The 27,463-nt window shown below is 41.5% G+C and overlaps 1 protein-coding gene across 2 annotated transcripts; it reads left to right on the top strand.

Moving 5' to 3' along the window:
* Window positions 1-9,140: 9,140 nt before the first annotated feature.
* EED (embryonic ectoderm development) lies at window positions 9,141-26,414 on the top strand. 2 transcript variants are annotated; one of them, XM_040583744.1, is made up of 12 exons: window positions 9,141-9,288; window positions 12,062-12,214; window positions 17,563-17,655; window positions 18,558-18,623; window positions 19,354-19,479; window positions 19,598-19,679; window positions 21,257-21,348; window positions 22,270-22,403; window positions 23,529-23,634; window positions 24,415-24,573; window positions 25,025-25,098; window positions 26,085-26,414. In XM_040583744.1, the coding sequence occupies exons 1-12, from the start codon at window positions 9,160-9,162 to the stop codon at window positions 26,209-26,211; spliced, it is 1,341 nt and encodes a 446-aa protein (XP_040439678.1). In that variant the 5' UTR covers window positions 9,141-9,159; the 3' UTR covers window positions 26,212-26,414. The 2 variants fall into 2 exon arrangements, with proteins under 2 accessions (XP_040439678.1, XP_040439679.1); XM_040583745.1 differs by lacking the exons at window positions 19,598-19,679; window positions 21,257-21,348 and having other exon boundaries at window positions 9,144-9,288.
* Window positions 26,415-27,463: the final 1,049 nt, after the last annotated feature.

Below are 27,463 nucleotides of genomic sequence, written 5' to 3'. Positions count from 1 at the left end.
ATCTAGTTAAAATGATGTTTTGGCCCAGAATTATATTTTTTTTTTTTATTGTGCCTTCCACCAGCTCAGTGTGTGGCTGCATGATTGATAAAAAGGACACGGCAAGTACCAGCAGTATCTCCAGGGCTGTTGCACCAGGGCCTCAGGTACCTCAGCCTTCTGCATGCCCAAGGGCCTTCCATCTGCAACTCCGTACCTGCTTTCCAGCCCCAGCTCTGTGTCCTCTCACCCCAGATGCCTGGGAAATATTTCCCCGAGCTCCTGGGGCAGTATCGTTCCCTTGTTTTTCTCATGCTGTTTTCCTCACACTGTTCTTCTCATGCTGATATTTTCATGACCTTGCACCTGCAAAACCCTGGTATGTTCTTGGCAGGTTCTTGTGGGAAGTGATTGCCACCAGCGTGAGAATCACCCCTGCTTCCCCCCTTTGCCCACCCTTTGGCTGTAGCTTTTGGTTTACATTACAGGGGGCACAAAGTTAACAATTCAGTGTGCAGCGCCTACAACGCAAGTGGTTGCAACCAATAGCATTTGAGTGGGTCCCAATAAACATTATATTGTTATAATGGTAAAAGCACTACAGGGGGTGAGGTTTGTGTGTGCCTGGAGATGAGTCGAGAGGAGGCTTTCTAGGGATCCTGCCCTCACTTTTTTCTCAGCTGCCCACTTAGAAGAGTCCTCCCTTCCTCTTTCTCAATCTCTCTCTCTTTAGTTTATTTTTACTATTAGATTCAATATACGCCCTCAGCTACAAACCCCACTAGTCAATCTTTGTGCATATGAAGTCGGCCCCACACCCTATGGGCGACAGGGGAAAGGCATCGAAGGCAGGGATCCCCCTGACGGCCCCCTTGCTTTAGCAACAACACAGCCTTGGGGTAATTTTGCAGCATCTTACAGCTAAGAGTGCAGTTCTGTTCGGTTTAAATGAATGGGTTTAATTGATGAGTTTGGTTGTGTAATGGAGGGAACGGAACATGTGGCTGAGGCAGGAGGGGAGTGTCAGTGGAATGGCAGCTGCATTGGACTGCAGGAGAGTGAAACTGTAAGCGGGAAGAAAAGCTATTAATACCGAAGACTTTCCTCTCTGCAAAGAGTTAACAAGTTTATATGAACTGGTGTGACCAGGGAACTGGTTCAGGAACAGAAAACTACCAGTCACCACAGAACCAGGCAGATCCCAGGGAGCAGGGCTCTCAGGAGAAGAAAGAGCAACAAAGTCATGAGGCAACAGGACACAGGAGCTGCTCCAGCAGCTGCTGGTGTGGGCTGTTGCCTCCTTAGCACTGCTGGCAAATCTGTGCCTGCAGCCTGAAACGAGGTTTCACAGTTACTCTGGAGTTTTTCCAGTACAACTACTGAAAAATTAAACTGAAATATGAGCTGAGAGAATAACCCATTTATTTAAATATAGATTAACCTCAGGTGTCAGACCACTTTTCCCAGCAAACAATTCCTGCACCGTGCAGCTAAAGAAAAGCCTGAATTAGAGAGAATAAGTATATCTCTAAGGCATTCCTAAATCATCAGATTTTGTTGCAGCTAATCATTGCACTGATGTTTTGGCAGTGTGAGTAGCTTCTGAACATGATGCCAACATGGTCATCATGGCTGTGTGCATTTCAATGGAAAAATATTTTGGGCTAAGTGTTGTGCATGGCTATTTCAATAGAAAAATATTTAAGGGCAAGTGCATTGTCATGGTAAATTACATAGAAAAACTAGGGTGGGGCATGGGAAAAAAGGCAAAAGTGACATACAAATAGAAAAAGGCAAAAGCCACATTTTGCAAAATTTTATTCAATTATCCACGTTTTTTGCATTAACTGCTCCTTTGATGAGTGATGCTTACTCAGAACAGAGAATGGAGCGCGAGGCTGGAGTCTGTACTAACTTCCCCACAGACTGGCTGTGTAATGGGGTTGTTTATGGAAGAAGATTCCCTGGTGTTAAGGAGAGAGCCAGGCCAAGAGCAGCTGGCCCCAGAGGTGCCAAGAGGTAATGGAAGCGTGGGGCTTCCCTGGATGGTCCTGACCTGTTGCATCTTTCCCAAGGCAAATGGAAATCTTGGTGGGGATGATCCTTGCAGTGTTTTTTGGGAAGATGTGGAGAAAATTCTAGGCAGGTAGCTACACATACTTCTGTTCACTATACAGACAGGGCAAATGAAATACAGTTTATCTGAACATTAGTTCCTTATAGTGGCCTTTCAGATTCTTTGATGCTGTGGTGATAAACTTAGTACTTTACTATTCACGCTTCTACAAACAAGTTCTGGGACGGCCAAAAGGAGGGACATCAGCCCTTAGCATTTAGGACATTTTTAATTGCTGCTGATACAGGCTTATCTGCCACACCAGCAGCTGAATCCCTGTCGATGGTGAAGGTTGCATTGTTACTGGACTTTGTCACAGAACCAATGTGGAGCTGCAGACCCCCCACATTTCTTCCATAAACTGGGGTCTAAAGTCCCTTTGTAAATACACTTCATGCACTGTAAATGTGCCTGGCTGTTTCAGTGGGAGCTCCTTCACACACAGAAGAAGCTATTTGGGAAGAAAGGTCACTTTAAACTAGACTAAAGGCTCTGTGCACATGAGCTGTGGGTCCATGAGGATTTATTTGGTGACGATAGTGGCTTAAGTAATTCTGGCTTTTTTCCTCCCACCTCCCTCTCTTCCCACCAATTGTTCATGTGCCACTCCCTGCACTGCGCCAGCAGAACTGTTTGTGTAGCTACATCGTGAACAAACAAGGGAACTGATCTAATACAACTAGGCAAAATGGAGAAATGTTGTTTGTTTGCTTCTGCCAGATCGTTTGACCCATGTGATGCATTACACAGCTGTATAAATCACCCCTTGGCAGAGAACAGGAGGGCAGGTGGAAGCAGAAGAAATTAGATGGATGGGGTGGGATGGGACTGCCTGAGCAGCGCTGCTGCTGACCATGAAACCACAGACTGAGTTTAGGCTTAACTGGTGCTAACTGCACGTTGTTGTTCCTCTGCTGTCGCGGCAGCCGAGTTGTCAGAGTAGCACAGACACTCCTACACCTTGGGTCAAACTCTTTCACCCTTGAAGGCAAACCACAAACTAAAGTGGCAGACGGGGATTTCAGGAGATTGCTGAGCTCTAGCTCATCACTTGCATCAGGGTGAGATCTTGTTTCTCAGCTATCTTTCACTCCTGGCTGCAGCCTCCAACCTTCCTTTGCACCAGTTCTGGTGGTCATCAGAGAGTTTGCAGAGATCTGGTCTTGTTCACTAGCTAAAGAGAAAAGATCAAGATACTTTGTGCTTGACCAGTTTTCTTCGGGGTTAGTGAGCTGAACTGGCTCACTGATAGTCTTTTGAAAAGCAGAGCCCATGGAAGGGCAGCAGTGAAAACCAGCGCTAGGACCATGGAGAAGGTTTGGAAAGGGAGGTGGGTGAGATACCCTTCCTTTGGTAGTGCTGTTAGATCAACTCAGCTGCCTCATCTTCTGATTCAGCTACACCTTCCATTTTTATGCAGGTTGTTAGCTCTAGCAGATAGATAAAATGTATGACTTTTATACATATCCTGAACTTCTGCAGCAAGATTTAAATGTGTGAGCTGTTCCTTGCTTTCAGAGCATGAGTCAGCTAAAGGTTTGACCCATTAATCTTTCAAAAGTGAGAGGGGAATAGAGATTGCAGCCTTTTCTGGCTGTTGCATTCTTGTTATGCTAAAGGGATGCTATGGGTTTCTGTGTTAATGGTTTTTCATGGGTTTCTAAATTTGCTGTTTTCATAAGGCAAAACCTACAATGTTAGCTGTCAGGCTTAAACTCAAATGGTGTTCTGAAAGTCCAGCTGTGTTTTCAGATTCTTAATAAAAATACCAGTAAAACAGCCTCTGTAATTGGAGGTTAACCGACAGGGCACTTGACAGTACATTGAGCAGAATAGAATCCACCTCAGTTGTCATGACTGTTTTCCCATCGAGCTAATAGAATTTTAAAAATTACTTTTTCCAGTTAATTCAGCAGTTCTGAGCTATATACATAGAAAACACTTAATATCAATAACAAGGAACTCTTATTATACAGCAGGTGCCATTAATCAGGCAATTCAGGTGCAGGGCTATCTCTGCACATAGGTAAAATAACCATTACCTAAGGCAGTACAATATCAGAAGCAACACAAAGGCCAGGGCCCCACTGTAAATGCCAGAGCTCTAAGAAATCAGACTCATAGCTGCTTCACTGAGTAATGGGAGAAGTCTAAGGGCAACAGGTACTGCCTGGGGAGAACACCTCTCCAGCTTTTTCCATGCTCCCTGGGGCAGCAGGAACGACAAGCTTGATTTTCCAGGGCTCCACTCCCTGATCTGTCTGCCCATTTCAAGGAACCATCCAAGTTCTCCATTTCAAGCATCCCCCTTTCTCAGCACTGCACAGCCCTTTCATCTTTAGGATGGCAAAATTCAGTGTTGCCTACACAGCTGGGAAACCCTAAGCTAACTCTTAAGTCTCTCTGAACCACCCCTATTGTGTACATTCTTTCTTATGTATCCTCTATTTCCTGCTCTTGGTGAAAAAAGTTCTGGGCTACGTGGACCAGCCGATTGCCAAAATCACCACCAGAAGAATGCAGGAGTGTGGAGGTCCTTCTGATTCATATAGACTACATGAAGCATATCAAGGGAGAAAGATGCCAGGGGAGATGTCTTGCTGGACCTGTTACAAGCAAGACAGAACTTGTCAAAGATGTGAAGGTGCAATCTTGGCTGCAGCAAACACAAGACTAGAGTTGAAAATCTTGAGAGAAATGACCAAAGGAAGTAATAGAATCACAAGCCTGGACTTCAGGAAAGAAGATTCTGGCTTACTCAGGAATCTTCTTGGCAGGATCCAATGGGAGACTTCTGCCCTAGAGGGCATGGGGCCCAGGGAAGCCGATTGATCTTCAAGGAGAACCTCCTCTAAGAAAAAGAGCAGTCCGTTCTGATGAGCAGAAAATCCAGCAGGTATGGAAAGAGGCCAATGTGGATGTACAAGGGACTCCCAGCTGAGCTCCAACACAAAAAGGAAGTGTAAAGAAAGTGGAAGCGCAGATGGGCTGCCCAGGAGGAATACAGAGACATTGCTTGAGCATGCAGGGCTGGTGTTAGGCAAGCCAAAGCTCAGCTGGAGTTGAAACCAGCCAGGGGGGTGAAGGTTAATAGGAAAAGCTGCTATAGGCACACTAGCAGAAAAAGGGAGGCTGAGGAAAATATGGGTCCACTGCTCCGCAGAGCAGGGGACACAGTGACAAAGGACATAGAAAAGTCTTTTTTTGCCATGGTTTTCACTGATACGGTCTGTCCTTATGCTTCCCAGTTCCCCAAGCCTAGCAGCGGTCTGTGGGAGTGAAACAATACCCAGCACAGCAGTTAGGGAGCATTGAAGCCAGCTGGGCACACACAAGTCCTCCAGACTAGATGGAATACAACAAAGGCTGCTGGAGGAGCTGGCCAATGTCATTGTGAGGCCACTCTATCATCTTGGAAAGGTTATGGTGATCTGGGGAGGTTCCTGGTGCCTGGAGATGGGTAAAGGCTATACTCATCTCCAAGAAGGGCAAGAAGAAAGGTTCAGGGAATGCCAGACCAGTTTGCCTAACCTTAGTCCCTGGGAAGGTGATGGAACAAATCCTCCTGGAAGCCAGGTCCAGGCACGTGAAGGACAGGAAGGTAGTTGCCAGCACGTATTTACCAGGTCAAATTGATTGGTTTCTATAATGAGATGACTGGCTGTGGGGACAAAAGGGGAGCTGTGGATGCTGTAAAGGTTTTGTAAAGCTTTTGGCATGTTTTCCTATAGTATCTTTACAGTCAGGTTGGTGAAATGTGTCTGGGGAAGTGGGCTTCAAGGCGGGTGGAAAGCTGGCTTGGCCATTGGCTCAGAGTTATCAGTGGTACAAAGTCTAACTTGCTGCAGGTTACTAGGGGCATCCCTCAGGGATTGATACTGGGGCCATACCATTTAATGTCCTTTATTAATGACCTGGATGATGTGATGGGGGACAATCACAGAAAATTTGCGCACAATACTCAACTGGAGGCAAATGATTGGCAAGCTGGAGGTTGGAGCTTCTAAGCAGAGTGTCCTAGATGTGTTGGAGGAATGTATTGACAGGAACTTTATGCAGTACAACAAAGGTAGATGCAAAGTCCTACACTGCAGGAGAAAGAGCTTTATGCATCAGTAAAGGTTAGGGGTCAACAAAGGAGCCTAGTGGAAAAAGACTTGGAGGTCCTGGTGTACAGCAGGTGGAACATGAGTCAGTAGAGTACCCTTGCAGCAAAGAAGGTTAACCACACTGAGGCTATTATTAGCAAGAGTGTAGCCAGCATGTTAAGAGAAGCGGTTCTGCCCCTCTATTCAGCACTTGTGAGGCCACATCTTACAAATGTCCAGTTTTGAGCTCCTCAGTATAAGAAAGACATTGATATGTTAGATTGAGCTCAGTAGAAGGCCACCAGTCTGGCCAGGGGACTGCAGCTCATCATGTATGAAGAGAGCCTGAAAGAACTAGGTATGTTCAGCCTCAAGAGAAAGCTATGGAGGGAACTTATTGTTGTCTACAGCTGCCTAATGGGAAGATGTAGAGAAAACAGATGCACAGGGAGAGAATGAGAGGCAAAAATGAGGGGAAAGGGACAAAAACTGAAGCACGGGAATTTCTGACTCATTACAAGGGAAAAAAAAATTACCATGAGGGCATTCAAACACTGAAAACAGTGGACCACAGTGGACCACAATGGCTGCAAAAATCTCTTGCGTTGAAGGTATTCAAAACTGGAATCAATGAGGCCTTGAGGAATCAGCTTGAACTGGTCCTACTTTGAGCAGGATGATGAGCTTTGGAGGTCCCTTCTAATCTACATGATCTCATGATTCTGTGAAGAAGCCTGCCTTGAAAAGAATGAGACTGATTTCCTTTCAACCCACATATAAAAAAAGTATTTCAATGTCCCTGAATGATCCAGAAGTATTCTTGTATGTAATAAATCCCCCAAAGCAGCTCATATCTTAAGACTTCATGTCTTCAAGCATTTCAGAATTATTTTTTTTTACATTTTTTTACATTTACATTTACTATTACTATTACAGTCCCATGAGAACTCACATTTGGCAAAATCCTCCCGTATGTATTAAGTCTAGCCCTTCCAAGTACCTACCATGTGCTTTTAAAATACTACAGAATTATTGTTACTTGAAAATGACTGCAGATTTTTTTTAAATATTATATTGTTCTCCCATTTTCCTCTGTACACTATGTCAAGGGCCCTATTACTTCTTAGTTAATGTATCTATGGTATCTATATAGCAGTATCATACTAATTAAACAAATAATGAATATAATGTATATTTTTTTATCACAATACACCCCCTCCTCTCTGGATATTATACCCCCAGCTTCTCCCATAATACAGTCAATAAACTGAGGTACAGAAAAGCATAGACACTTTCCAAAGAGAACCTCAGCAGAGCACAAATTGAAGCAAATCCTCTGAACTTCCAAGCTGGTGTTTAACCACACAACTAATTCTTTAAATAGAAGCTTGATGAAGTGTACTTTTGGAAACTCAGCTCCCCTGGTGTGCCGGCCTTTTGTGTCTTCTGAGAAAGCAAAAAAAAAGGCAAGTGGTTTAGACTAAGAACGGTCTAGCAAGGACAGCAGGATTGTTACTGGGTGAAGGGAGTCATTTAGCATCCAGAAGATAGGAAATGGCATAGACCAGTCTGGGCCCAGTAAGCTGGTGATGGAGACCGAACTGGTTGATTCTGGGCGTGGGTGGGGAACCTTCCCACATGCAAGCCAAGAAGCACAGGCTAGCTGAAGCTTTCACTTTCCTTATGTTTGGGATGAGCCAGTGAAAGCTGATGGAGTTGAATGTGTAGCTGGCCATCTGGAGAATGTCAGCTGACAGCTGAGAAACGAAGGGGAGCTGTCTTCCCTCCAGTAGCTCAAGGGCACCCATGAGGAGAAGTTAAAAATTCTCACCACTGAAAACTTTATGCCTGCCCTTCTTTCAACAGATCTGCAGCACAGTTGTGATTTACTCTTAATTAAGATGCCAGTCTCAAAACATCCTGTCATACTTGAAAAAAGCGCAAGACTGTACATTTTCCCACAAACGCTTATCACAACCTTGATCTTACAGCACAGAGCCAGACAGAGCTTTATTAATTGTGAACTACAACCTTTTGCTATATATTATGTAATGCTTCATTGGAGCCTACAGTTCTGCAGAAGAAGAGACTGTTCATTGCTAGAACCACTATACTACATGCATCATTTTAAGCATATCTTTTCCTCTTTATCTCTGAGGGTGATGCAAGATTAAATTTTACATACAGAGCATGGTTCACCTCTGCCACTGCCCTCAAAGCAATTGCTTTTTGAGACTGGAATGTCTCCCTCAGGGAGGAAAGACTTGTTTCTGCCCCTACAAGATAAGGCACTGTGCCTGTGGGCCAATTACTTTTCCCCTTTGGTGGAAGTTTTTTTATTTTACTGTTCATAATTATTATGACTTTGGGACCTTTGATTTCTGAAATAAATAAATACAAATCTGGCAACTGCAATTATTTCATTTATAGCTGTAGAAGGAACTTGTCAGGGAGTACAGTAGCAGGCAGCTGAGCAGAGCTTATCTTACTCCTCCGAAACACCATTTTCAGATTACAGGACTTTTGTAGAGCGAGACAACAAAAGTCCTTTAGGCACAAGAAACAACAACCGCACCAAGACGGACAGAGGGACCGTTAGCACCCGTGCCGACAGGGACTGCTCGTTTCTACCTCACACGTATCCTCGGCCAGACCTGCCTCGCACGGCCAGGCTACAAGCAACCATATAAAGTGCCACCACACTTCCCTGCCGTCAAAACGACGGGCTAACCCAACGCCTAGCCTCGCCGAGGCGAGCAAGGACCCCTCCGTCCCCTCCGCCCGCAGCGCCCCCTCAGCCGCCGCCAGCCCCTGAGGCGCCGCGCGCCGCCGGGCGCGGGAAGAGCGCTTTTTCAGCAGTGTGGCAGCTCGCCGCTCCCCGGCCGGGGAACGGGGCGCAGGGCTGCTTTACGGCAGGCGTTTCGACCTCCCCGTCCGCGCTTTGCGGCTGCGTGGCGGGGTTGGGGGGCGGGGAAGATGTCTGAGCGGGGAGAAGCCCCGGCGGCGGCGGCATCGGCGGGAGCGGGGGGTGAGATGCCGGCGAAGAAGCAGAAGCTGAGCAGCGACGAGAACAGTAACCCCGGGGACCTGTCCGGCGACGAGAACGTGAGGCCGGGGCGCGGGAGTGGGCGGCTGGGGCGGGGGGGAGGGGCGGTGAGGCGGGAGCGCGCGCGCGGCGGCTGCGGGGCCTCGCGCCGGGGGCGGGCGGGAGCGCTGAGGCGAAGGCGGCGGAAAGGGGGGGGGTCGCGCCCGCCGGGCCTCGCCGTGAGAGGAGCTGCCGGGCCGGCCCACTCGGGGTGTCCCGCGCCCCGAGGGCCCCGTCCGACCCCGCCGGGGCGTGGGCGCCTCCCGGGCGGGAGAGGGGCTGGGGGTGAGGAGGGAGGGGCGGGTGTCACCCGGCCGCCGGGGCTCGGTGGCTGCCTCCGGTGGGCCGCTGGAGGGAGGCCCCGGTGGCAGAGACCGGCGTGGGTCTCTGGGAGAGACACTCACTTTCCTTCCACGTGGGTGAGGGAGGATTTGAGGCCCAAACTCTCAGTGGGCTCTGGCTCGAAGTCTGCTTCGAAATGTCAGGCTTTCTTTGGCCATTTTGCAGCCAAAAAAATGGGTCATTTTTTCTTGCAGACTTGTGGCGCGTGTCTTCACGTTGCGGAGTAACATGTGGCATAAATTTGTGTGTGCAGCCCCTTGGTGAATGAGGAATAGGGGATAGTGCTCATAAGCCTCTGTCAGCAGAAGGCGGCAGCAGGGGATGAGGACTGTAATTCTCGAAGTTGGGCTAAAATCTAGTGTTCAGAGCAAAGGTAATGTGATTGATCTAGAATAGCTTTAGACTTGAGAGATAAACTTAGTCTGAGGTATCTAGCAGTCATTTTGTCTAGTTATGGAGTGTGTGTGGGGGGTTACTTGGGTGTTAGCTTTATGCAGTGTGGGTTTTTTTTTTCTGGTTAGAGCACTTACCCAGAAGGCAAGGGATCTGGACCACATCCCCCACAACCTGTGGACATGCTGCTTGTGAGGTGACAGGCAGGTTCGAGGTGCTCTGCACCGCTGCTGCCGAATTTGTTTTTTTAACAAAGCCATTCAGGTTTACTTTGGTGCCCCTTGTAGGCTGTCAGTGACTACAGATGTGGACTTTCTGGTTATTGAAAATGCGATGTATTTCCATGGTGAAAGGGTTCCCTTTTGAGTTTGTTACAGGACTCCACTCTTCCTGAAAGATGGGGGTTCTGTTTAAAAGTTGGTGTAATAGTGTTGATTTGGAAAAAGGGTATATTTTGTTCCGCAGGTATCCTGGGTGCAAGTTTGTCGGTTATGTTGTAGTTGCAGATACCCGGTGTAGTTGCATCATACCAGGTACTTGGTGTTCTTATATTAACAATATCTGACTAGTCCAGAGATAAAACATCAGTCTTGTAAATTATTATGACTCTGGCTAGCAAGTACACTTGGGAGACAAGAACTTGGCAAACTCTGAAAATTTTTTAGTGTAACGGAGAAGAAACGAGAAAATGTAAAAATCGTTAAACTCTGTTATGCACATTAAGGGAGGGCTGGCTTTTTCAGGGGTGCAACTTGAGGGGAATGACCCCAGGTTTAGGCAGTTCACTTACAGGCTTGTGTGTTGTCCTTCCTTTTTTTTTCCTCTTGATGTCCTGATTTTCAGAGTTGTTGGGCAAACAGACTGGTACACCTCTACTGGCTTCTGATGATACAGACACAAAACTAGGACAAAGAATAAATGTTTGGTGGGAATTGGTGTATTAGTCTTTATAGTTGACCTTATTCCACATTCCTAGTGGGTTTCCTGATGCAGCTTCATGTTACGCTTAATCTCCTCCAGTGACAGACTGTTGTCTGCCTCTGTCTCCCTTAGCTCTGATCTGGAAATCACAGGGCCTTCGAATGAGTTCTTTTCCACCCAACTGCTCCGATGGAAAGTGACCAGACTACCTTGCCAAAACAAAACAAAAACAAAACAAAAAAAGTTGATTTTTAACAAGCTGAACTTACTCATATGGAAGCACAGGGTTGCCAGTTATGATGCAGGTGAAATTGAAGTGCACTGTGATGTTGATGGGTGATGCAGGGAATAGAAATGTTATTTTGAGTAGTGTCGTGCAGTCAGTCTGCATATGAAATTAGTGTTAATTGTCCAAAGCTGATCTAAAACTGCTCAGTGCCTGGGTGGGTTGTTTTGCACACCCCTTTTTTTCAGTTCTCCCCATCATTACCTTAGCTCTGGCTGCTGATGGTTGGAGGGGCAGTTGGTTTAGTTAGCTGTAGTTAGCTGATCTGACAGAAAGCTAATTTTTTTTTCTTAGCTTTTAGTTGAAGAAAGTATCTTTAGAAAAGAGCAGGAGGGAGAGGTAGGACTTACTCTTCTAGTGGCAGTGCTGACTTATTGCAGAACTGCTGTGCCTGATGCTGCTGAGGGCGTACAGAAGTCTCAGAACAGTTAGATCCTTGGTATGGCTAAGCATAATGTTTTTACAGAAACAGCCTCTTCCTTCAGTGCTTCAGAGTACTAATTTCATCTACGTCAAAGATATTTTTTCTAGGGAAAGTAACTGCTTTATCTTTAGACATTTTCTTAAGAGCAGCTACCAGTATTCTGAAGAAACTTCACTAGATCACAGTTCACATCTCTCCCTCTTGGATAAGGCCTCATGTGACTCATGTTCTGTTTCTAGGGAGGAATGCTATTATGTTAGTAATATATTTAAATACGTGAATCTAAATAACACCGAGTCCTAGGAGATCTTCTGTTCTCTACAGAGAAGAACAAAAAGTGAAAAGGCCAAGTGCTGCAAAATCAGTTGAATTTATACAGCAGTTAATGATATCTTTATTACTTCCTATATAATTTAAATGTTTTCAGGATGATGCCGTTAGTATTGAAAGTGGTACTAACACTGAACGCCCTGATACACCAACAAACACTCCTAATGCACCAGGAAGAAAAAGCTGGGGGAAAGGAAAATGGAAGTCAAAGAAGTGCAAATATTCCTTCAAATGTGTAAATAGCCTAAAGGTAGGTATGTGTAAGCTTCAGCATGGGAATGCTGGGTACCACTTGCTGGCAAGTAATGTTAATGTTGACTGAAATGGTGTCAAAATAGAGATTTTGAAATATCTGTATAGATTATGTTCCATGTTCATTTGAAGAAAGTACCTTTCATATTTGGAATGGCTGAAGTTTTGAAGGAAAAGGATGCTGAGAAATAGGAAACACTAGGTAGGTCTGCAATTAACCCAATTTTTGTACAGGTTTGCAAAGTTATATGTGATGTTATGATTACGTATTTCATTGAAGCTGTAGTTGCTTGAGATAAAGATAAGAAACCGAATAAACAAATTCAGATAAAATGAAACCTGTGACAACTTGATGTAAAAACACAGAACCTGTACAGATTTTTCTACTTGTTAAAATGTGTTAAAAAAACAACCCTAAAACCCCCCCAAAACATTCCAATGATCTTGGAATAGCTTTTTCCTCCTGCTTACCAGATTGGGTATTTTCTGTCCTCTGGAAATTGTCATAAATGCTGTATAGTGCAGTTTGCTTAATATATTGTGAGTGTTGTGATTGTGTGTTTGCACCTGATCTAGGTCATATTTATCTCCCTGCATAATACTAGCATTAAGGGATGTGGATTCATGGTCTTTACTCCCAGTTCTTGTGGTTTAGGGTATTATTGTTTTCTTCTGCACTGGTGACAGACTATGGTGGACTGAATGAATTTTGTTTTCTATTCTTTTGCACTGTCAGGATGTTGTTTTTTCATTCCTCCTCATTGTGTGGGATATTTATTTGGCAAAAGCTGTAAACATGCCATCAGATTGGATTTTTATGAGTTCTAAATAAAGCAAAGATTGCATCTGGAACAAGATGGGAGTTCTGTTAAACTTTATATTTAGCTAATGAGGGTGTGTGCAGCTCTGCAGTGGATATTTTCTGCAGACTTGCTTTAAGAGTTTTTTGTTATTCCCACACACTTAACTGTTGAGCTGTGCTGATGTAGCTGTTTCTGAACTTTGGCTTCAGTGGACTGCCTCACTGAAATGCTAGGGTAGCCGTGCAGGAGGGGATAAGAAATTTAGAGCATGGAAACCTCCTAAATGAGCTTTGCCACTGGAGAAATTGTGATATGCAGTTATACTGACAAAAGTATCTGGGAAATAAGCTGATCTTAATGTGTTTTTTTGAACTATAAAAATTATCTGCAGTCCTTTCAGGGTGTAGGAGGAAAGGAAGTTCTTTCATTTTCACCTAGGTAGGCAGCTGTTCTGTGATTCGCATGAATTGCTCCCACAGAAGTGCTTTTTGTGGCTTCAAGTTATACTTCAAACACAGGTGTCGGCCTTTCGGCACCCAAACATTTAACAGGTTCTTAGTTTTGCTGAGCCTTTGTTTTCTGTCTGCCGACCAAATATTCCAAAGGGATTAGTACTTTCAAGCATCTTCTGGGAAAACACAACATTCCTTCACCCTAAATTCAACCCAGGCCCCGCTAATAGGGTGACCCAAAAGACCACTGTATGAAGTTAAGCAATCCCTGACTTCCATGGATTTGGATCAGGGCCTGAGAGCACATTCCTGTGCAAGTGGAATCAAGCTGTGAGGGAGTAAATGTAGCGTTTCAGTTAAGTGGGATATCTTTTATCTTTTCCCCCCATTTCTCTTTAAATCGGAATTAATGCTAATAAACAAGCATGTTAATACAAAGACTATGTAGCAGCCAAATTTGGTAACCAGTTTTTACTTCATGTTTGAAGAAGCCTCTCCTTTTCTTTTTCCTGTTCTTTGCTAATTTTGCAGATACTGTGGAGATAAACTCTTCAACAATTGAATGTTGTCTATGGGTTCAGAAAGACACTTGTCACTCTGCATATCACATCATATATCGCATTGTTTAAATCTCTTTGAACTATGCTTTAAGGTGCATGTACTGAAATTAATGAAGAGTCAACATGATTTAAAGACATGGAAGTTAATTTTATTATTCTTTAGGGATATAAAAATGATGTGTTTTTTACACTTTCCTACTCTTCCTTTTCCCTCTTATTTTGCTTTTTACTTTTCTTCCTTGGGGAAACAAAGAAATATGGCCATTTCTGTCTGCTTTGACTGTTAAATGGTTATGATTCAGCCTGAAAAACTAAGTGCTTGCTAAATATGCCTTTTAAATACTACTGTGAAAGTTATTTTGGGGGATATGCAAGCATCAAGAAAACAAAAATATAACTTGGAATATGACAGGAAATAAAATACTGCCTGGTTTTGTTTTTTTGTGGGTTGTTTTTTTTTTTTTGCAGTACTGAAAAACTTTTGCTCCCTGTGGGCTGAATGGAACTGTGGTTCCTAAATGAGCATGTAAAGCTAACAGTTGCACATCCATACATGTTTTGCTTATAAATCTTTCAGCAGAGAACCATGTGGATTCTGCTTTGATCTGCTCCCTTTAAAACCGTGCTGGTATTTGCCCTCCTACCTTTTACTCTTTCTTAGGGTGTGGCTCAGTGGTTGTTAGCAGTGGGTGGTGTCTCAGCTTCTACTCACTGTCCCCTGAGCTGGGAGTCAGTAAGCAACCATATACAAGATTCTAGTTTGTTGGTGTGTAAAGGAGAAGGAGCTACAACCACTGCCAATACTGGCTTGCTTCCATAGCTGGGAACTGGAAATGCATGCGTGGTCGGTTGGTTTCCCACTGGCACTGTGGGTGACAGCGTTATTAAAATGTGTTCATGTAGTCGCAGGTGATTATTTTTTTGTGTTGGCTTAGTATTTACTTCACTGCCCTCAGTCTAAAAACAGCTGTAGGCTTACTCTCTGACTGAGCCTGAGTTGGCATTGACTAAGGGCAGAACTAACCACTGGTTTGTTATTTACTTGCTTTTGTAACAGTTGTAGGTCTATTTTCTCCTCTGCCTTCTTTCTCTGGTGTACAAAGAACCTGAGTCCTTTGGGTTTTGTGCCCTTTAATCATACCAGGGTTAAGATGACATTTCAGAGTTCTACTTTTGTACCAGCATCTGGGTCAGTCTTCTGTCTGTACAAGCTAGTGGTCAGTTTTGCGTGATATACTTGGCATCTCAGGATAATCATAATGTGTAGCACCTAAAAGTGTAATGTTTTTAAAAACCTGCTTCACTGTTTAGCGCTTGGGACAAAAATTAGAGCAGAGAAGTATTATCAAAATAGCTTGTGCCGTCTCTGACCAGTGAGGATGATGGTAGTTTAAAGGAGGTGAGCGTAACTTCTTCAGATACCGTAGTGACTTCCTACAAGAGCCTCAGCCTGACTTCATCTATTAAACACCAGAAAAACTGCGATATGTATGGTCAGGCTCTTGGAGGTTGTAGCACTCAATGTGAGGAACATAGTGTGGGTGTTGTAGGTCATACAAAGACATGTGTCTCGCAGAGTAGTTTTTCCAGGGAAATAGGCTGTCTTTGAAAAAGCTTATTAAATACTTCCAAGTGTGCACTCAAATATAAAAATACAGAAACAGTATAGCCATCTGTTGTATCTCTCTTCTTGTTACGTGTCACCCTAGTCTGGGTCCTACCTAGAAAATCATAAAAGTTACTACAGCTGATGCTGGAAAACCATCTGAACTTGAGGGGGAAAAACATCTTCCTTTTTACTTTCCCCATTTCACTAAATTTGTCAGAAACAGTGCAGATGACAGAGAACAAGGTTATTCCAGTAAAACAAGTGCAAAACCTGCTAATACATGTCTGTAATAAAGCAGTAAGAATCATGCATTTTACCTGTGTTATCTTCATGCGGTATGTCAAAAGCCCACGGTATTCACCAGCATGAACTCTAATACAAAAGTTAAACCCCAATCAATTATTAGTAGAAATTTTTTTTAAGTATTCTGTATTTGACCTCTCAGCCATTCTCTTCAGGAAAGGCTTAAATGTGCTAAAAAACAAGCCTAGAAAGTAAAATTTGTAACTTTCATGGGACACTAAAAATCATGACCTTGTGTATGTAATTTTATGGCATAGTTTTCCTCATTCTTCATCTCTGATTAACCGATAATGCTTTACAGATGCTGAATACCTGCTTTTTCCTTCTGTCCTGGGGTCACTAATAACCTTGCTACTTTTCCCTTTGCTAATATCCCTCATCACATAAAGCCACTAGTCCGTTCTTCCATGGTATGATGGGTAATACTTTGAGTTAAACTTTGAACAATTCTTTTTAATCTGTATTCAGCTTTGGAAGTTGTTACCTCTCATATGAATTGCAGGACCTTTCATCTGTGAAAGATTTTCTAATTTTTTAGCTCTTCTAGTTATTTCTGTTAATAATAGATACTGCCTTTCTCAGTAAATAATGCTATTTTAAATTCTTCCAGACTTCCTTACTTTTCTGGGTAGCGTTGGACTCCCCACCCGCACCCTCTCCTCAGATTTATTCTTTGGTTCTTGGATAGGCCAGAGCTGCCAGGGCATTCCTTGTGTTGTCTCTGAAGCACTGCCATTTGAAGGCCGCTTAACAGCCGTCATGAGACGAGACACTTCCTTCCTGCTTGCACTGTCCCAGACAGTCCCCTGTGGGGAGGCACTTTAATGAACATTATTCTTACTGAAAACATCCTGTCAGGACAGGCCAAAATACTGTTATCAATTATTAACAAGCACCACCATATTCATCACAATTCATAAACATATCTGCTTCTTTTTTCTCTATTAAACTGATGTAAGTTGCATAAAAATAGTATTTGGCATTTCCGTGCTGACTGTGAAGGTGATCTGAAAACACTTTGAAGGCATGAACTTTGCAGCAGCATTGTGACATGCTGGAGAGCATTCGTAGTGTCCGTGCAGAGTCGCAAGACCTAACTGTGCTGTAATAGTTAAATGTGGCCCTTCTCCACCCTTCTAGTCCGATTCTTCTCTGTCTTAATAGTTCTCCTCTGCAAAACTGTAAATCCTTGCAGGGAAGTAATTATAACCATAGAAAGTGCATATAGATGTCGCCTTAGATGCAGAGGTTGCCTTGTTCAAAATTGCAAAAGTAGTAGAACTGCAATTATAACTCGGGAGTTCTGCTGGCTTCTGGCCATAACTGTGAGACAACAGTTCTTCCCCTTTGCTTTTTTAAAAAAAGCTTGGTAGGGGAAGAAAAAGGGGAGGTGTCAGAATATTCCTTTAACCTCCCTTTAGGACAGCCAAGTTAAAATGTGATGTTACAAAACTGTTCTTTTTAACTGTTCAGTATCAGAAATTATACTGGATTTGAACCCAGTAGTTTGAGGAGGAAAATATAAATTAAACTTTTCACGACCACAGCTGAATTTCACAGAAGTAACATGCCTGTGGGTTTGGGTTTTTTTTGTCTCTAATCTTACTTTACATCTACAGGAGGACCATGGGCAGCCTTTGTTTGGAGTCCAGTTTAACTGGCACAGTAAAGAAGGTGATCCTCTCGTTTTTGCCACTGTAGGCAGCAACAGAGTGAGTAATCTGTTTTTAACTGTAAGCCCTTCCACGTGGTTCTGTTTGCATTCTTTTTTTCAGCCAATCCCTTTACCTGTATTTAGTACGGACACAGGATACTTCATATAGAAAGCTTTATTTCTGAGGTGTGTAACATCTGTTATCTGGGAGAGTTATATCTTCTGGCTTGTTTTATAAAGTCGTGTGTTAGCTATTTGGGAATTAGCCTATATAGTAAAGGAAAAAATCCTTCAGTAATATAAACATGGGGTAAGGAAGAGAGGTGTGTAAATGTATTTTCTTACTAAAATTGCTCTTCATAGATGTTATTGTTTCCAAAAGGTCATAGGTCTAAAATAGGATGAGAAGTGTCTGCAATGATGGCAGGCAGCTCAGTAGGTAAATTAATGGCTTGTGCAGGGTAAATTTATAGGCTTTTTCTGAGCCAGGATCTGTGTCATTTCAGTCTTGAAAATAACTCCTGAAGTGCATTCTATGCAAGTGTTGTGAATAAACAAGAAGCCTTTCATTTCCAGGTTTCTTCCTCCTGGCAGTCACCAGAAGTGACTAAACTAAGATTAAACAGCATCAGTGGCTCATTAAAAGACCAAGTCATGTTAGAGATGGCTGCAGTAACAGTCCAAATAGAGTTTAATCTTACTAAGACAATTCAAATAACAGATGTTAATATCTGGGAAGAACAGCTGACAAGTCCTGGAGCGGTGCTTTACTGAAGCTGCTGTGAGCATTCTTTTATCAAACCATTTCTACCTGTTGGAAACAAACAGATGATAGATGAGATCTAAACTGTAAAGGCATGCTACCTCTCCCCATCAGGCAGTCAATACACAGGTGCATGTGATTTCCTTTTGAAATAGCACAAGTAAGCAGCAGTCTCTCCCATTTTTTTTTCCCTTCAGGTTACTTTATATGAATGTCATTCACAAGGAGAAATCCGTCTGTTGCAGTCGTATGTGGATGCTGATGTATCCTTTTAAGTTAAAAAGCCACTTGTTCACTTCCTCTCAAAAATGAAGAGGCTTTATAGGAAAAAGCATACAAAGTTTTTGTCTGTGATTTAATACTTTGCTCATGTGGCACATTCCTTAGGTCCAAGTCTTACCTCTGTCCCACATCCTGGAGGCTCTTCTATTGAAAAAAATATTAAAAATGCAGACTCGTGGACCATGCTGTATTAAAATACTTGAAAACTGATTCTCCATCAGTTTAATCTTCCCAACACTAATATTTGTGTAATGTTTCGCATTCACTGCTTTGCAGTGGTCTCCACTTCCCTATGAATTGGAACTGGGTTTAAAGCCTAAGAACTATGTTTCATGCTCTGAAGCGTTAGTAAGTTGTGTTGATCATTTGCGATACGCAAGTCAATAACTTGTGAACTCAGTCTTGATTCATTATTCCCAATCTTAAGGTGTTTTGGAGAAAGAGATTAAAAAGTGATGCCAAGAGAGAGGAGGTATTCCTTGTACATTACGGAACAGAAGTGAGGAAATTGGCGTCTATAGAAAAGATGGCGTTGCTTGTATTTGCAGTTGTGTAACTGGATATGTATCTTTTTCTTAGTGCCCAGGAGTCTCTGCTGGACCCAATTTCATAAAATAGCAACAAGTTTACTTTAAAAAAAAAATATCACATTGTTTGGAGAAAAAAATAATCTCCTGTTTCTTCTGTATTCCTTAACATAAGGTGTTGTAGGCAGATGAAAATTTCTATACCTGTGCGTGGACATACGATAGTAATACAAGCCATCCTCTTCTGGCTGTGGCAGGGTCCAGGGGTATTATTAGGATAATTAATCCTATTACAATGCAGTGCATAAAGGTGAGTGCTCAGAACTTCAAGATACTGCTTGCATTTCAGTAAGGCATGATACTTATGTCTTCTAAATACATGTAAACATGAGGGGAATTGATAACTTGGTCTCTGAATTCTGTCCCAGCACTACGTGGGCCATGGAAATGCAATCAATGAACTGAAATTCCATCCAAGAGATCCAAATCTCCTTTTATCTGTAAGCAAAGGTGAGGAAAAAAAACTCTTTTTTTTTTGTGTAAGTCAGGATACTTTGGATTGGATTTTGGTCTTGAAAATGGCCAAAATCTCCAAGAATTTTTTATGAATGGCACTGAACAAGTTTACCTTGAAAGTTGAGAGCAAGTCTTGCTCTTTTATGGCTATATATCTTGTACATATTAAATCCATGGCCTACAATAAACATAACTCTGCTTGTGGTGCAAAGGGATTGTGAACAATGCTGCTTTTAGGAAAGAAGAAAGTGAGATTTGGGGTTACTCTTTATGGTCTAACAGCCGATTTAAATTTTTTTTCAGTTGTTGAGTCATGTTGCCATCTAGGGGGGTTGTTGTAGTGTTGCAGACAGCATTCACCACCGTGTCCATGGGGGAAAAACTTCCATTCTCTGTCGTTCAGGAGCAGCAATGGACTGCTGTCCAGTTAACTGGACTTTGTGTAAAAAGCATATTAGTGAAGGGAGAAGTGAGGGTTTGGTGTGGTGTTTTGTGGGCTTGTCCAGAACGTCTAAATAGCCACAACTTCCTAATCTTGACTGTTTTGTTAAGTAAGGGAGTACTTGATCTGCCACAGGAGCAAGCATTCATGAATGCTTGAGTTGGAAACATTCACATAAAGTGACTTTTGACTCCAGCATATTTGGCATTACTGCTCAAGCTGCCTGAGAATAGGAGTTGGGAACCTCTGATCTTTGCAACTGTCAAGTTTGTGCTGTGGGTCTGTGATGTTGAATTTCTTGTTCTGTGTATTTTTTAGGTTTTCTTTTTAATAGCTTTTTAACATCAGCCATAATGTAACAAGTTTTAGTGTGCAATCTCTGGACTAGATACTGTCTCTGAGAAGTCATGAGGTAGGAGTCTCGGAACTGCTTGGCTGAGAGATGAGTAGAAAAAGAGGAAAATATTTGGGACTTTGTGGCCTTCCAGTTGGTGTTGCTGTAATTCTGTGCAATGTACTTGTGGAATCCAAAAGGGAAATACACTAGAGGTTCCCGTTTCCATTGGGAAACACAATAGAGGTTCTTCATTAGAAATTGTTAAAGCTTTCTTCAAACAAGTGGATTTGTCTGACTTTGGAATACATATTGTTTATAGAAACAGTTTCTCCCATCCCTACAGTCTGTGGTTCTTGAAGAATAACATTTTAAAGATGAAAAAGCGGAAAAAGAACTTCTCTGAATGCTGATGTAAGAATGGCTGAAAGGAATTCTAGGAGATTTTGATACATAAAATTGTTTTTTGAGATAAGACTGAATAAAACCGTATTTGTCCAAGATCAGACTCTTCTTTGCTTTTCAGATGATCTGAAGATCCAAGTATATTTTTGCCAGAAGCTGTCCCTAGGGGAGGGGGGTGGGCACACCTTCCCACTTACAGAATTACTTTAACAGTAGTTCAGTTGTAATGGCAATTGTAGTTAATGCAGTTCCATTTGTTTCTAACAAGTGAAGAATTAAGTGCGTTTTTGATGTTTACATGAACACCTGTTATTGAAAGTGGTTAAGCTGAAATATATTATTCATATGTACCTATAAAAAGCAGCATGTAATTTTATTTGTTCTTTATAGATCATGCATTGAGACTGTGGAACATCCAGACAGACACGCTGGTTGCAATATTTGGAGGAGTAGAAGGGCACAGGGATGAGGTGTTAAGTGCAGTAAGTGGAAGACTGTGGGGCAGTGATTTAGATTTACAGAGGGTAGTAAGCCTACGATATGCAACATTTATCCTCTTGTGCACTGTTTTGATATTATACCTACTTAAAAAAAACCTGAAGTGCATAAATTCTGTTTTAAGGGGATAGACAAGTTTAAATCTAAGGTGGTTTGATCTGGCCACCTCTCAACATGCAGGACAGGTGTTCACCTTCTCTATGTTTCAATAGCTAGCTTTCTCACAGTGCAGCCTAGAAGTAAACAAAACAGAGCTCAGTGGGGCTAGAAAGAGTAAAAAGTTTTCATGATGGTCCCACTTCTGAAGTTCTTGAGGTCTTATAAAGCCAAAGCAGCAAGAGCAAATAAACTTTGAGACACATGGTAGTGAAGGAAAGAAGTTATTTCAGGTGAGTTATGCTGCTTTTCAGTGGCTGTGAACAGACGCTGGTACCCAGCAAATACCAACTAGAATAGCTGACTTTTAATGTGCTGCTCTTAAGAACTGTTTTCATTCCTGTTGTGTGACCTGAAAGGTGAGGGGTGCGTCTGCATGAAACTGTATTATTCTCTTGTGGTTCTAAATAGTCATCACCCATGTCATAGCCCTGGAATTCTGCCAAAGTTGATCCATAAAAGAAACCTAGGGAATGTACTGAGGGGGGAGAACTAGCAGTAGATTCATTGTCTGTCAGTGCTGTTGAATATGCCTCTCTTTCTTGAGAGAGAGTAAATATAATTATCAGGATACTGTGCTTCTTTGCAGTGAGCAGGATTACATTATTAGTACTTTTATATCTGAAATACACATTTTTATTGCATTGTCTACACAGAATATGCTGTTTTGATGGAAATGATGGCATAAAGTCTGAGTTGATACAATGCAGCTTAGGCTGGGGGTGCTCAAAACTATTTTATATACATAGGATTATGATCTTCTTGGTGAAAAAATCATGTCCTGTGGAATGGATCACTCTCTAAAACTCTGGAGAATTAATTCCAAGAGAATGATAAATGCCATCAAAGAATCTTATGGGTACAACCCAAATAAAACCAACAGGTACGTAGTCTGTAGTCTTCATCTTCTTGGCTGCCTTTGCAAAACATGAATGCTCTCATCAATGGCCCAGGTTAATTCCTATCCAAATTGGGAGTTCCTGGGGATACTGGGTGATCTGGGTATTGTGCTGAATACTGAATCCCTCTAGAATGTGTCCTATTGATGTTTGCTTCAGTAGAATTTTACTGAATTCAGATTCGATGTCCCGAGACCTTTATTTTTAAGTATCTTAATTATTTCCTTATCTGCTTGACTAGAAAATGTCTGGAATTACTACCTTTGTCATTCTTAATTAAAGCTTGCATTTCATTGTGTTTCAAGATGTCAGCAGCTTTTCTTCCTCTCGCCTCAAAAATTTTAGGAGGCAATGAAGTCTGTGCAATTAAATGTAGCAGATAGTTTTATATTGAGTAGTTATTACGGATTATTGTATCTGTTATTTGACTTTGGCGTGGGGACAAAACTGTTGACGTAGTAAGAACCTTAATTTTCATCATTCTGTGATCTGACTTCAGATAGCGAGTAAATTGTCAAGTAAACATGGCAATTAGAAACATGATAGAGAAGTCCTCCTTTATGAAGTTTCTCAACTTTTTAATCTTAACTTCTAGTTAAACCATTGAGAGAATTGAGAAAACACACTGAACATGTTCAGCAATGAGACTAACTAGCTGTAAAAATACTCTCGCTTGTTTTGGTAATGTTACCAAATATTAAATGCCGCTTTTTTAGCGTGCCTTTTTTTTTTTTTTTAATACTGTGCATTTCTATTTAACAGTGTAGATGTTGCAAAAGCAACATCTTGGGAAAACTGAACCTCAATAAGTTCTTGAAGTATTTGGCAACAGGAGCTGTATTCAGTATCTGAGGGAGTGGCTTTGCTCAGCACTGTCTCTGCGCAGTCTTAACGTGGGAAACTAGTTATTTCATTAGGAATGAGGATGAAAAATAATATAATTATTATTTTTAAAAAAAAGGCATACAAAATCTACTTTGTTATAAAACCATTAAACCAAAAAAGACAGGCTTGCCCTTTTGGCATTGAGATATGTTAAAACTGGCCATTAAAAATTGGACTTGAGCTTCTGTGTTTGTCTGAACCTCACTCAGCAATTTTCTCCATAGGCCTTTTATTTCCCAGAAAATTCACTTTCCTGACTTTTCTACAAGAGACATACATAGAAACTATGTTGACTGTGTGCGATGGTTGGGAGATCTAATTCTTTCCAAGGTAATGTTGCAGCTTTTTCAGCTACATTACTCTTACATGCTTGTTTGAAGATCTTAAACAATATAAGCTTTACTAGCATTTAGGTCTTAGGCTAAATTACTGTGTTGTGTGAAATAATTTTGTGGATTGTATTGTGAATTTTTTCACCTGTCAGGATGTGTGGATAAGCAACTTGTACTTAAGAAGTAAAATTATTACTACAGTTGTACCTCTGCTAAAAGTACATAGATACCAGCTACCTAGAGTCTGCATGGAACATACAGGAAGAGAATCCATGGGTACTGTTAAGGGATCCTGCTGCTAAAGGGAGAAATGAGGGCTCCCATAATGGAGTAACTGATTAATGTGTTGTGTCCCCTAGTAACGTTGGCTTGCAGATATTAGACGAGGTGGTCAAACTGCCTTGTTGCCAGCTACCCATGCATGCCTGGTCCTGTTGGTCAAAGGGATTGGGTAAACAATCCTCAAATCCAGGTTAATTTAAACTTCTCATGAGTGTGTTTGAGCACATCTGGTTGACTTCCTCTGAAGTGGCTGAGGGAGGGCTCCTGCAGTCCTGTTATCTGGCAGAGCTGTAAGGGCAGCAGGCTCCCCAGTGATGGACAGTGGTGTATTCTTGGTGGTGTGCCTGTGATCCAAGGACAGAGGTGAGGTTTCAGTTGTACTTTTTTTAATGTCATTGGGGAAGCTGTGAGATGAAATGTTTGGTTATAATTAAGTTAGACTGAATGTGCAATACAAATTATAAATACAGGTGACTTTTCTTTTTCCCCACCCCAGTCTTGTGAAAATGCCATTGTGTGCTGGAAACCTGGCAAAATGGAAGATGATATAGATAAAATCAAGCCCAGTGAATCAAATGTGACCATTTTGGGGAGATTTGATTACAGCCAGTGTGATATATGGTACATGAGGTTTTCAATGGATTTCTGGCAAAAGGTATGTGTCAGATTTGACTTTGCTGTATTTAAATGTGCGTAGCTTTTCATTGATTCTATGTTTATGGGCATGGGAAAAGTCTTGATTCATGTGATGATTGAGAAACAGAACCGTTTGCTGTGAGGGGCTTTGTATGAAACTGCAGGAGCTGCAGATGTTTCATTCTGTGTTCTGCCTGGTAAAAAAGTCCCACCAATTAAATACTTATTTCCATCAAAGGTGTGTTTACTGATATCTTCCTCCCCCATCTGCAGAGCTGGACAATAAAATGGAATAAAGGAGGCAAATTTTATAGCCTTTCTAACCCCTTCAACAAACTAAGTCATTCGTGTTCAAACAGTCCCACACAATTTATCAGCTATAGAGTCTTTATAAAATTCTGACTTCATTCTTTGAGGTAGTATTTTAACATGTCTATTCTCTGGTGTTTGTTTTTTGTTTTTTTTCAAAGATGCTTGCTCTGGGCAATCAGGTTGGCAAACTTTATGTTTGGGATTTAGAAATAGAGGATCCTCATAAAGCCAAGTGAGTAGTGAATTTTTTTTAAAATTTTGTTAAGACAGGGAGTTGGGATACTTTCCTTTTTCCTTTACCAATAACTATAGAAATTCTTTAACAGCACTCACCACTTTCCATTCTAGCTACTAGGTAAATAAACATTCTGAGCCCCTAAAGGTTACCATTTATTATTTTTTACTGATGTGTTATTTATATTATTGAAGTGGCAAGAGGCCTCAGTCAGATTGTATTGGGTACTATATGTAGATATAGTAAAAAAGAATTTGTTTCTCAAAGAGCTTATAAACTAATTAGGTGAAAATTTACAAAGCAATTGAGGGAAGATGTGCTAGGTAGGTGTAGCACATGATAAAGGAGAAATAGGTGAAAGGACTAGAGTAATGACAGTGTAAAGGTTGGCTTTGAGTACAATGTGGAGAAAGCGGTGTGGCTTTTAAGCTCCTCCCCGGTGTGGCCAGGCAGTTTTACAGCATGTCTTACGTACAAAAGCAAAACAAAACCAAAACAGACCAAAAAACCCCATTATCTCTGTAAAATGTGTATACACTATGTATATAAAAAATAATTCCATTATATTTATATAACTTGTATATATTATATATAAAATCTATATAAATACATGCGTGTGTGTATATATATATAAAAACATGAAATTTCTGAAAATGCTGCAGTTCTTCATCGCCCAGTTATGATATTTTATTCCTAACCACTGGGAAAAAACAATGATTATGAACTCCTAAGTAATGTGATTCAGTGAGTTTTCAGTCAGTGCTTCAATTAAAATTGGGTGGATAAGAAATGGTGGTGGGTGAGGAGGAAGCGACTGCTTTCCCAAGTCCACGCTTGGAATGCAAAACACACTGTGAAGGGCATAATCCTGTGGCCCTTCAGTTCCTCCTAGGTCACATAAGGAGCTGGTGAAACAGTGCTACTTAATGTAGTAACAAGTGCAGATTTAATGTTGCAGCTGAATAATTTTCTTTTATTTATAGGTGTACGACTCTTACTCATCCTAAATGTGTTGCTGCCATTCGACAAACCAGTTTTAGCAGGGACAGTAGTATTCTTATAGCTGTGTGTGATGATGCCAGTATCTGGCGCTGGGACAGACTACGATAAATTACTTTTTCTTAATTCAAAGTAGAAAATATATTTTCAAATTATAATATAGTCTGTTAACTCGCTAGTATGGTAGATGCATTTAGTGTAGACTTTTCTCGAAGGTTCGGCAGGCTGGAGCTGAACTTAGTGATGTTTACATTCTGTGTATTGTTCTGCTTGAAATTGCTGCTTTTAATAAAAAGAAGTATTTTTGTAAAGTTTTCTGAATTGTCCACTTTAATTATTTCCCACAAAAAATTTTCACTATAATTGAGTTACGGCCTGTGAATTTTTTTTGCGTACAGCTATCACATAAATATATAGTAACTTGCTAGAAATTTGGTATGTCTGTGCTTGCAGTTGCATTTGTGCCTTTTTGACTGAAAACCTAATGAAGCTGTTGAATTATCCAGGGACCACACAAAGGAAATACTACACTTAGTATAAATAAATGTTAAATCACTGCTAAAAGTATTTTTGAACTCATTCCTTTAGTTGTACATTGAAATTGATTACATTTTAATAATCTTGAATTCGGATGTGCTTTTCACCATTTTTGTTATTGATTAGGGGGAAAACTTTACTGGCTTTTATGGTTTTTTTTGTGGATCCCATTGCTCTACTGTTTGGATTCTGGCTGATGAGTTACTGCAGTTATCTTAAATCAAAGTTAGTTATTGGAATTGTATTTTAATTGCCTCTTTTGTCAGTATCTGCAAATAGCCTCATCACTGTTTTACTTAGCCTAGGAACAATGAATTCTAAAGTCAATATTATTATATACAGGTTTAAAATACGTACAATTAATAAAAGTGAGGGAAAAAATGGCTAAGGTGGCAGGCGTGACTATCACTGTTAATCTGTGTTCAGAACACTTGTGTGTATCTTGTCAAAACATAGTTGAAATGTTGGTGGTTGTGTTGTGCAAGTGGTCCAGAACATTGCGTTATACTGTGTACCTGAATGAGGAGAAAGGTTAGTAACATTTACTGAAGCTGAACCATTTAATTTTTTTTTTTCCTACCATGCTCCTCTTATCCTTCACTGTAACACATTACTTAAAAGAAGTATTAGGGTATTACATAAATGCAAGTACACTATAGTTGGCAACATAATAGTGCTTTTTTGATCAGTGGATTAAGTAAAGTAGTCCTGTCTGCTACTGACTTAAGTGCATATTTGACTTTTTATCTTTCAGGATATTGTTTTTCCTGTGTGTTACAGTTTGGGAACTTGTAAATGCTCTGTTTAGATAAACTACCTGTTCAGT

Source organism: Falco naumanni, chromosome 2 (assembly GCF_017639655.2).
Source record: "Falco naumanni isolate bFalNau1 chromosome 2, bFalNau1.pat, whole genome shotgun sequence".
Lineage (NCBI taxonomy): Eukaryota > Metazoa > Chordata > Aves > Falconiformes > Falconidae > Falco > Falco naumanni.
The sequence above is the reverse complement of the archived record's forward strand: the minus strand, read 5'-3'. Positions and strand labels throughout refer to the sequence as shown.

What these genes read in the sequence shown, in the direction of transcription:
- EED (XM_040583744.1), top strand. Translation starts at nt 9,160, where the DNA reads ATGTCTGAGCGGGGAGAAGCCCCGGCGGCGGCGGCATCGGCGGGAGCG. An exon ending in AACCCAAATAAAACCAACAG is followed by an intron (nt 22,404 to 23,528) that starts GTACGTAGTCTG and finishes TTTTCTCCATAG; the next exon opens with GCCTTTTATTTCCCAGAAAA. An exon ending in GAGGATCCTCATAAAGCCAA is followed by an intron (nt 25,099 to 26,084) that starts GTGAGTAGTGAA and finishes TTTTATTTATAG; the next exon opens with GTGTACGACTCTTACTCATC.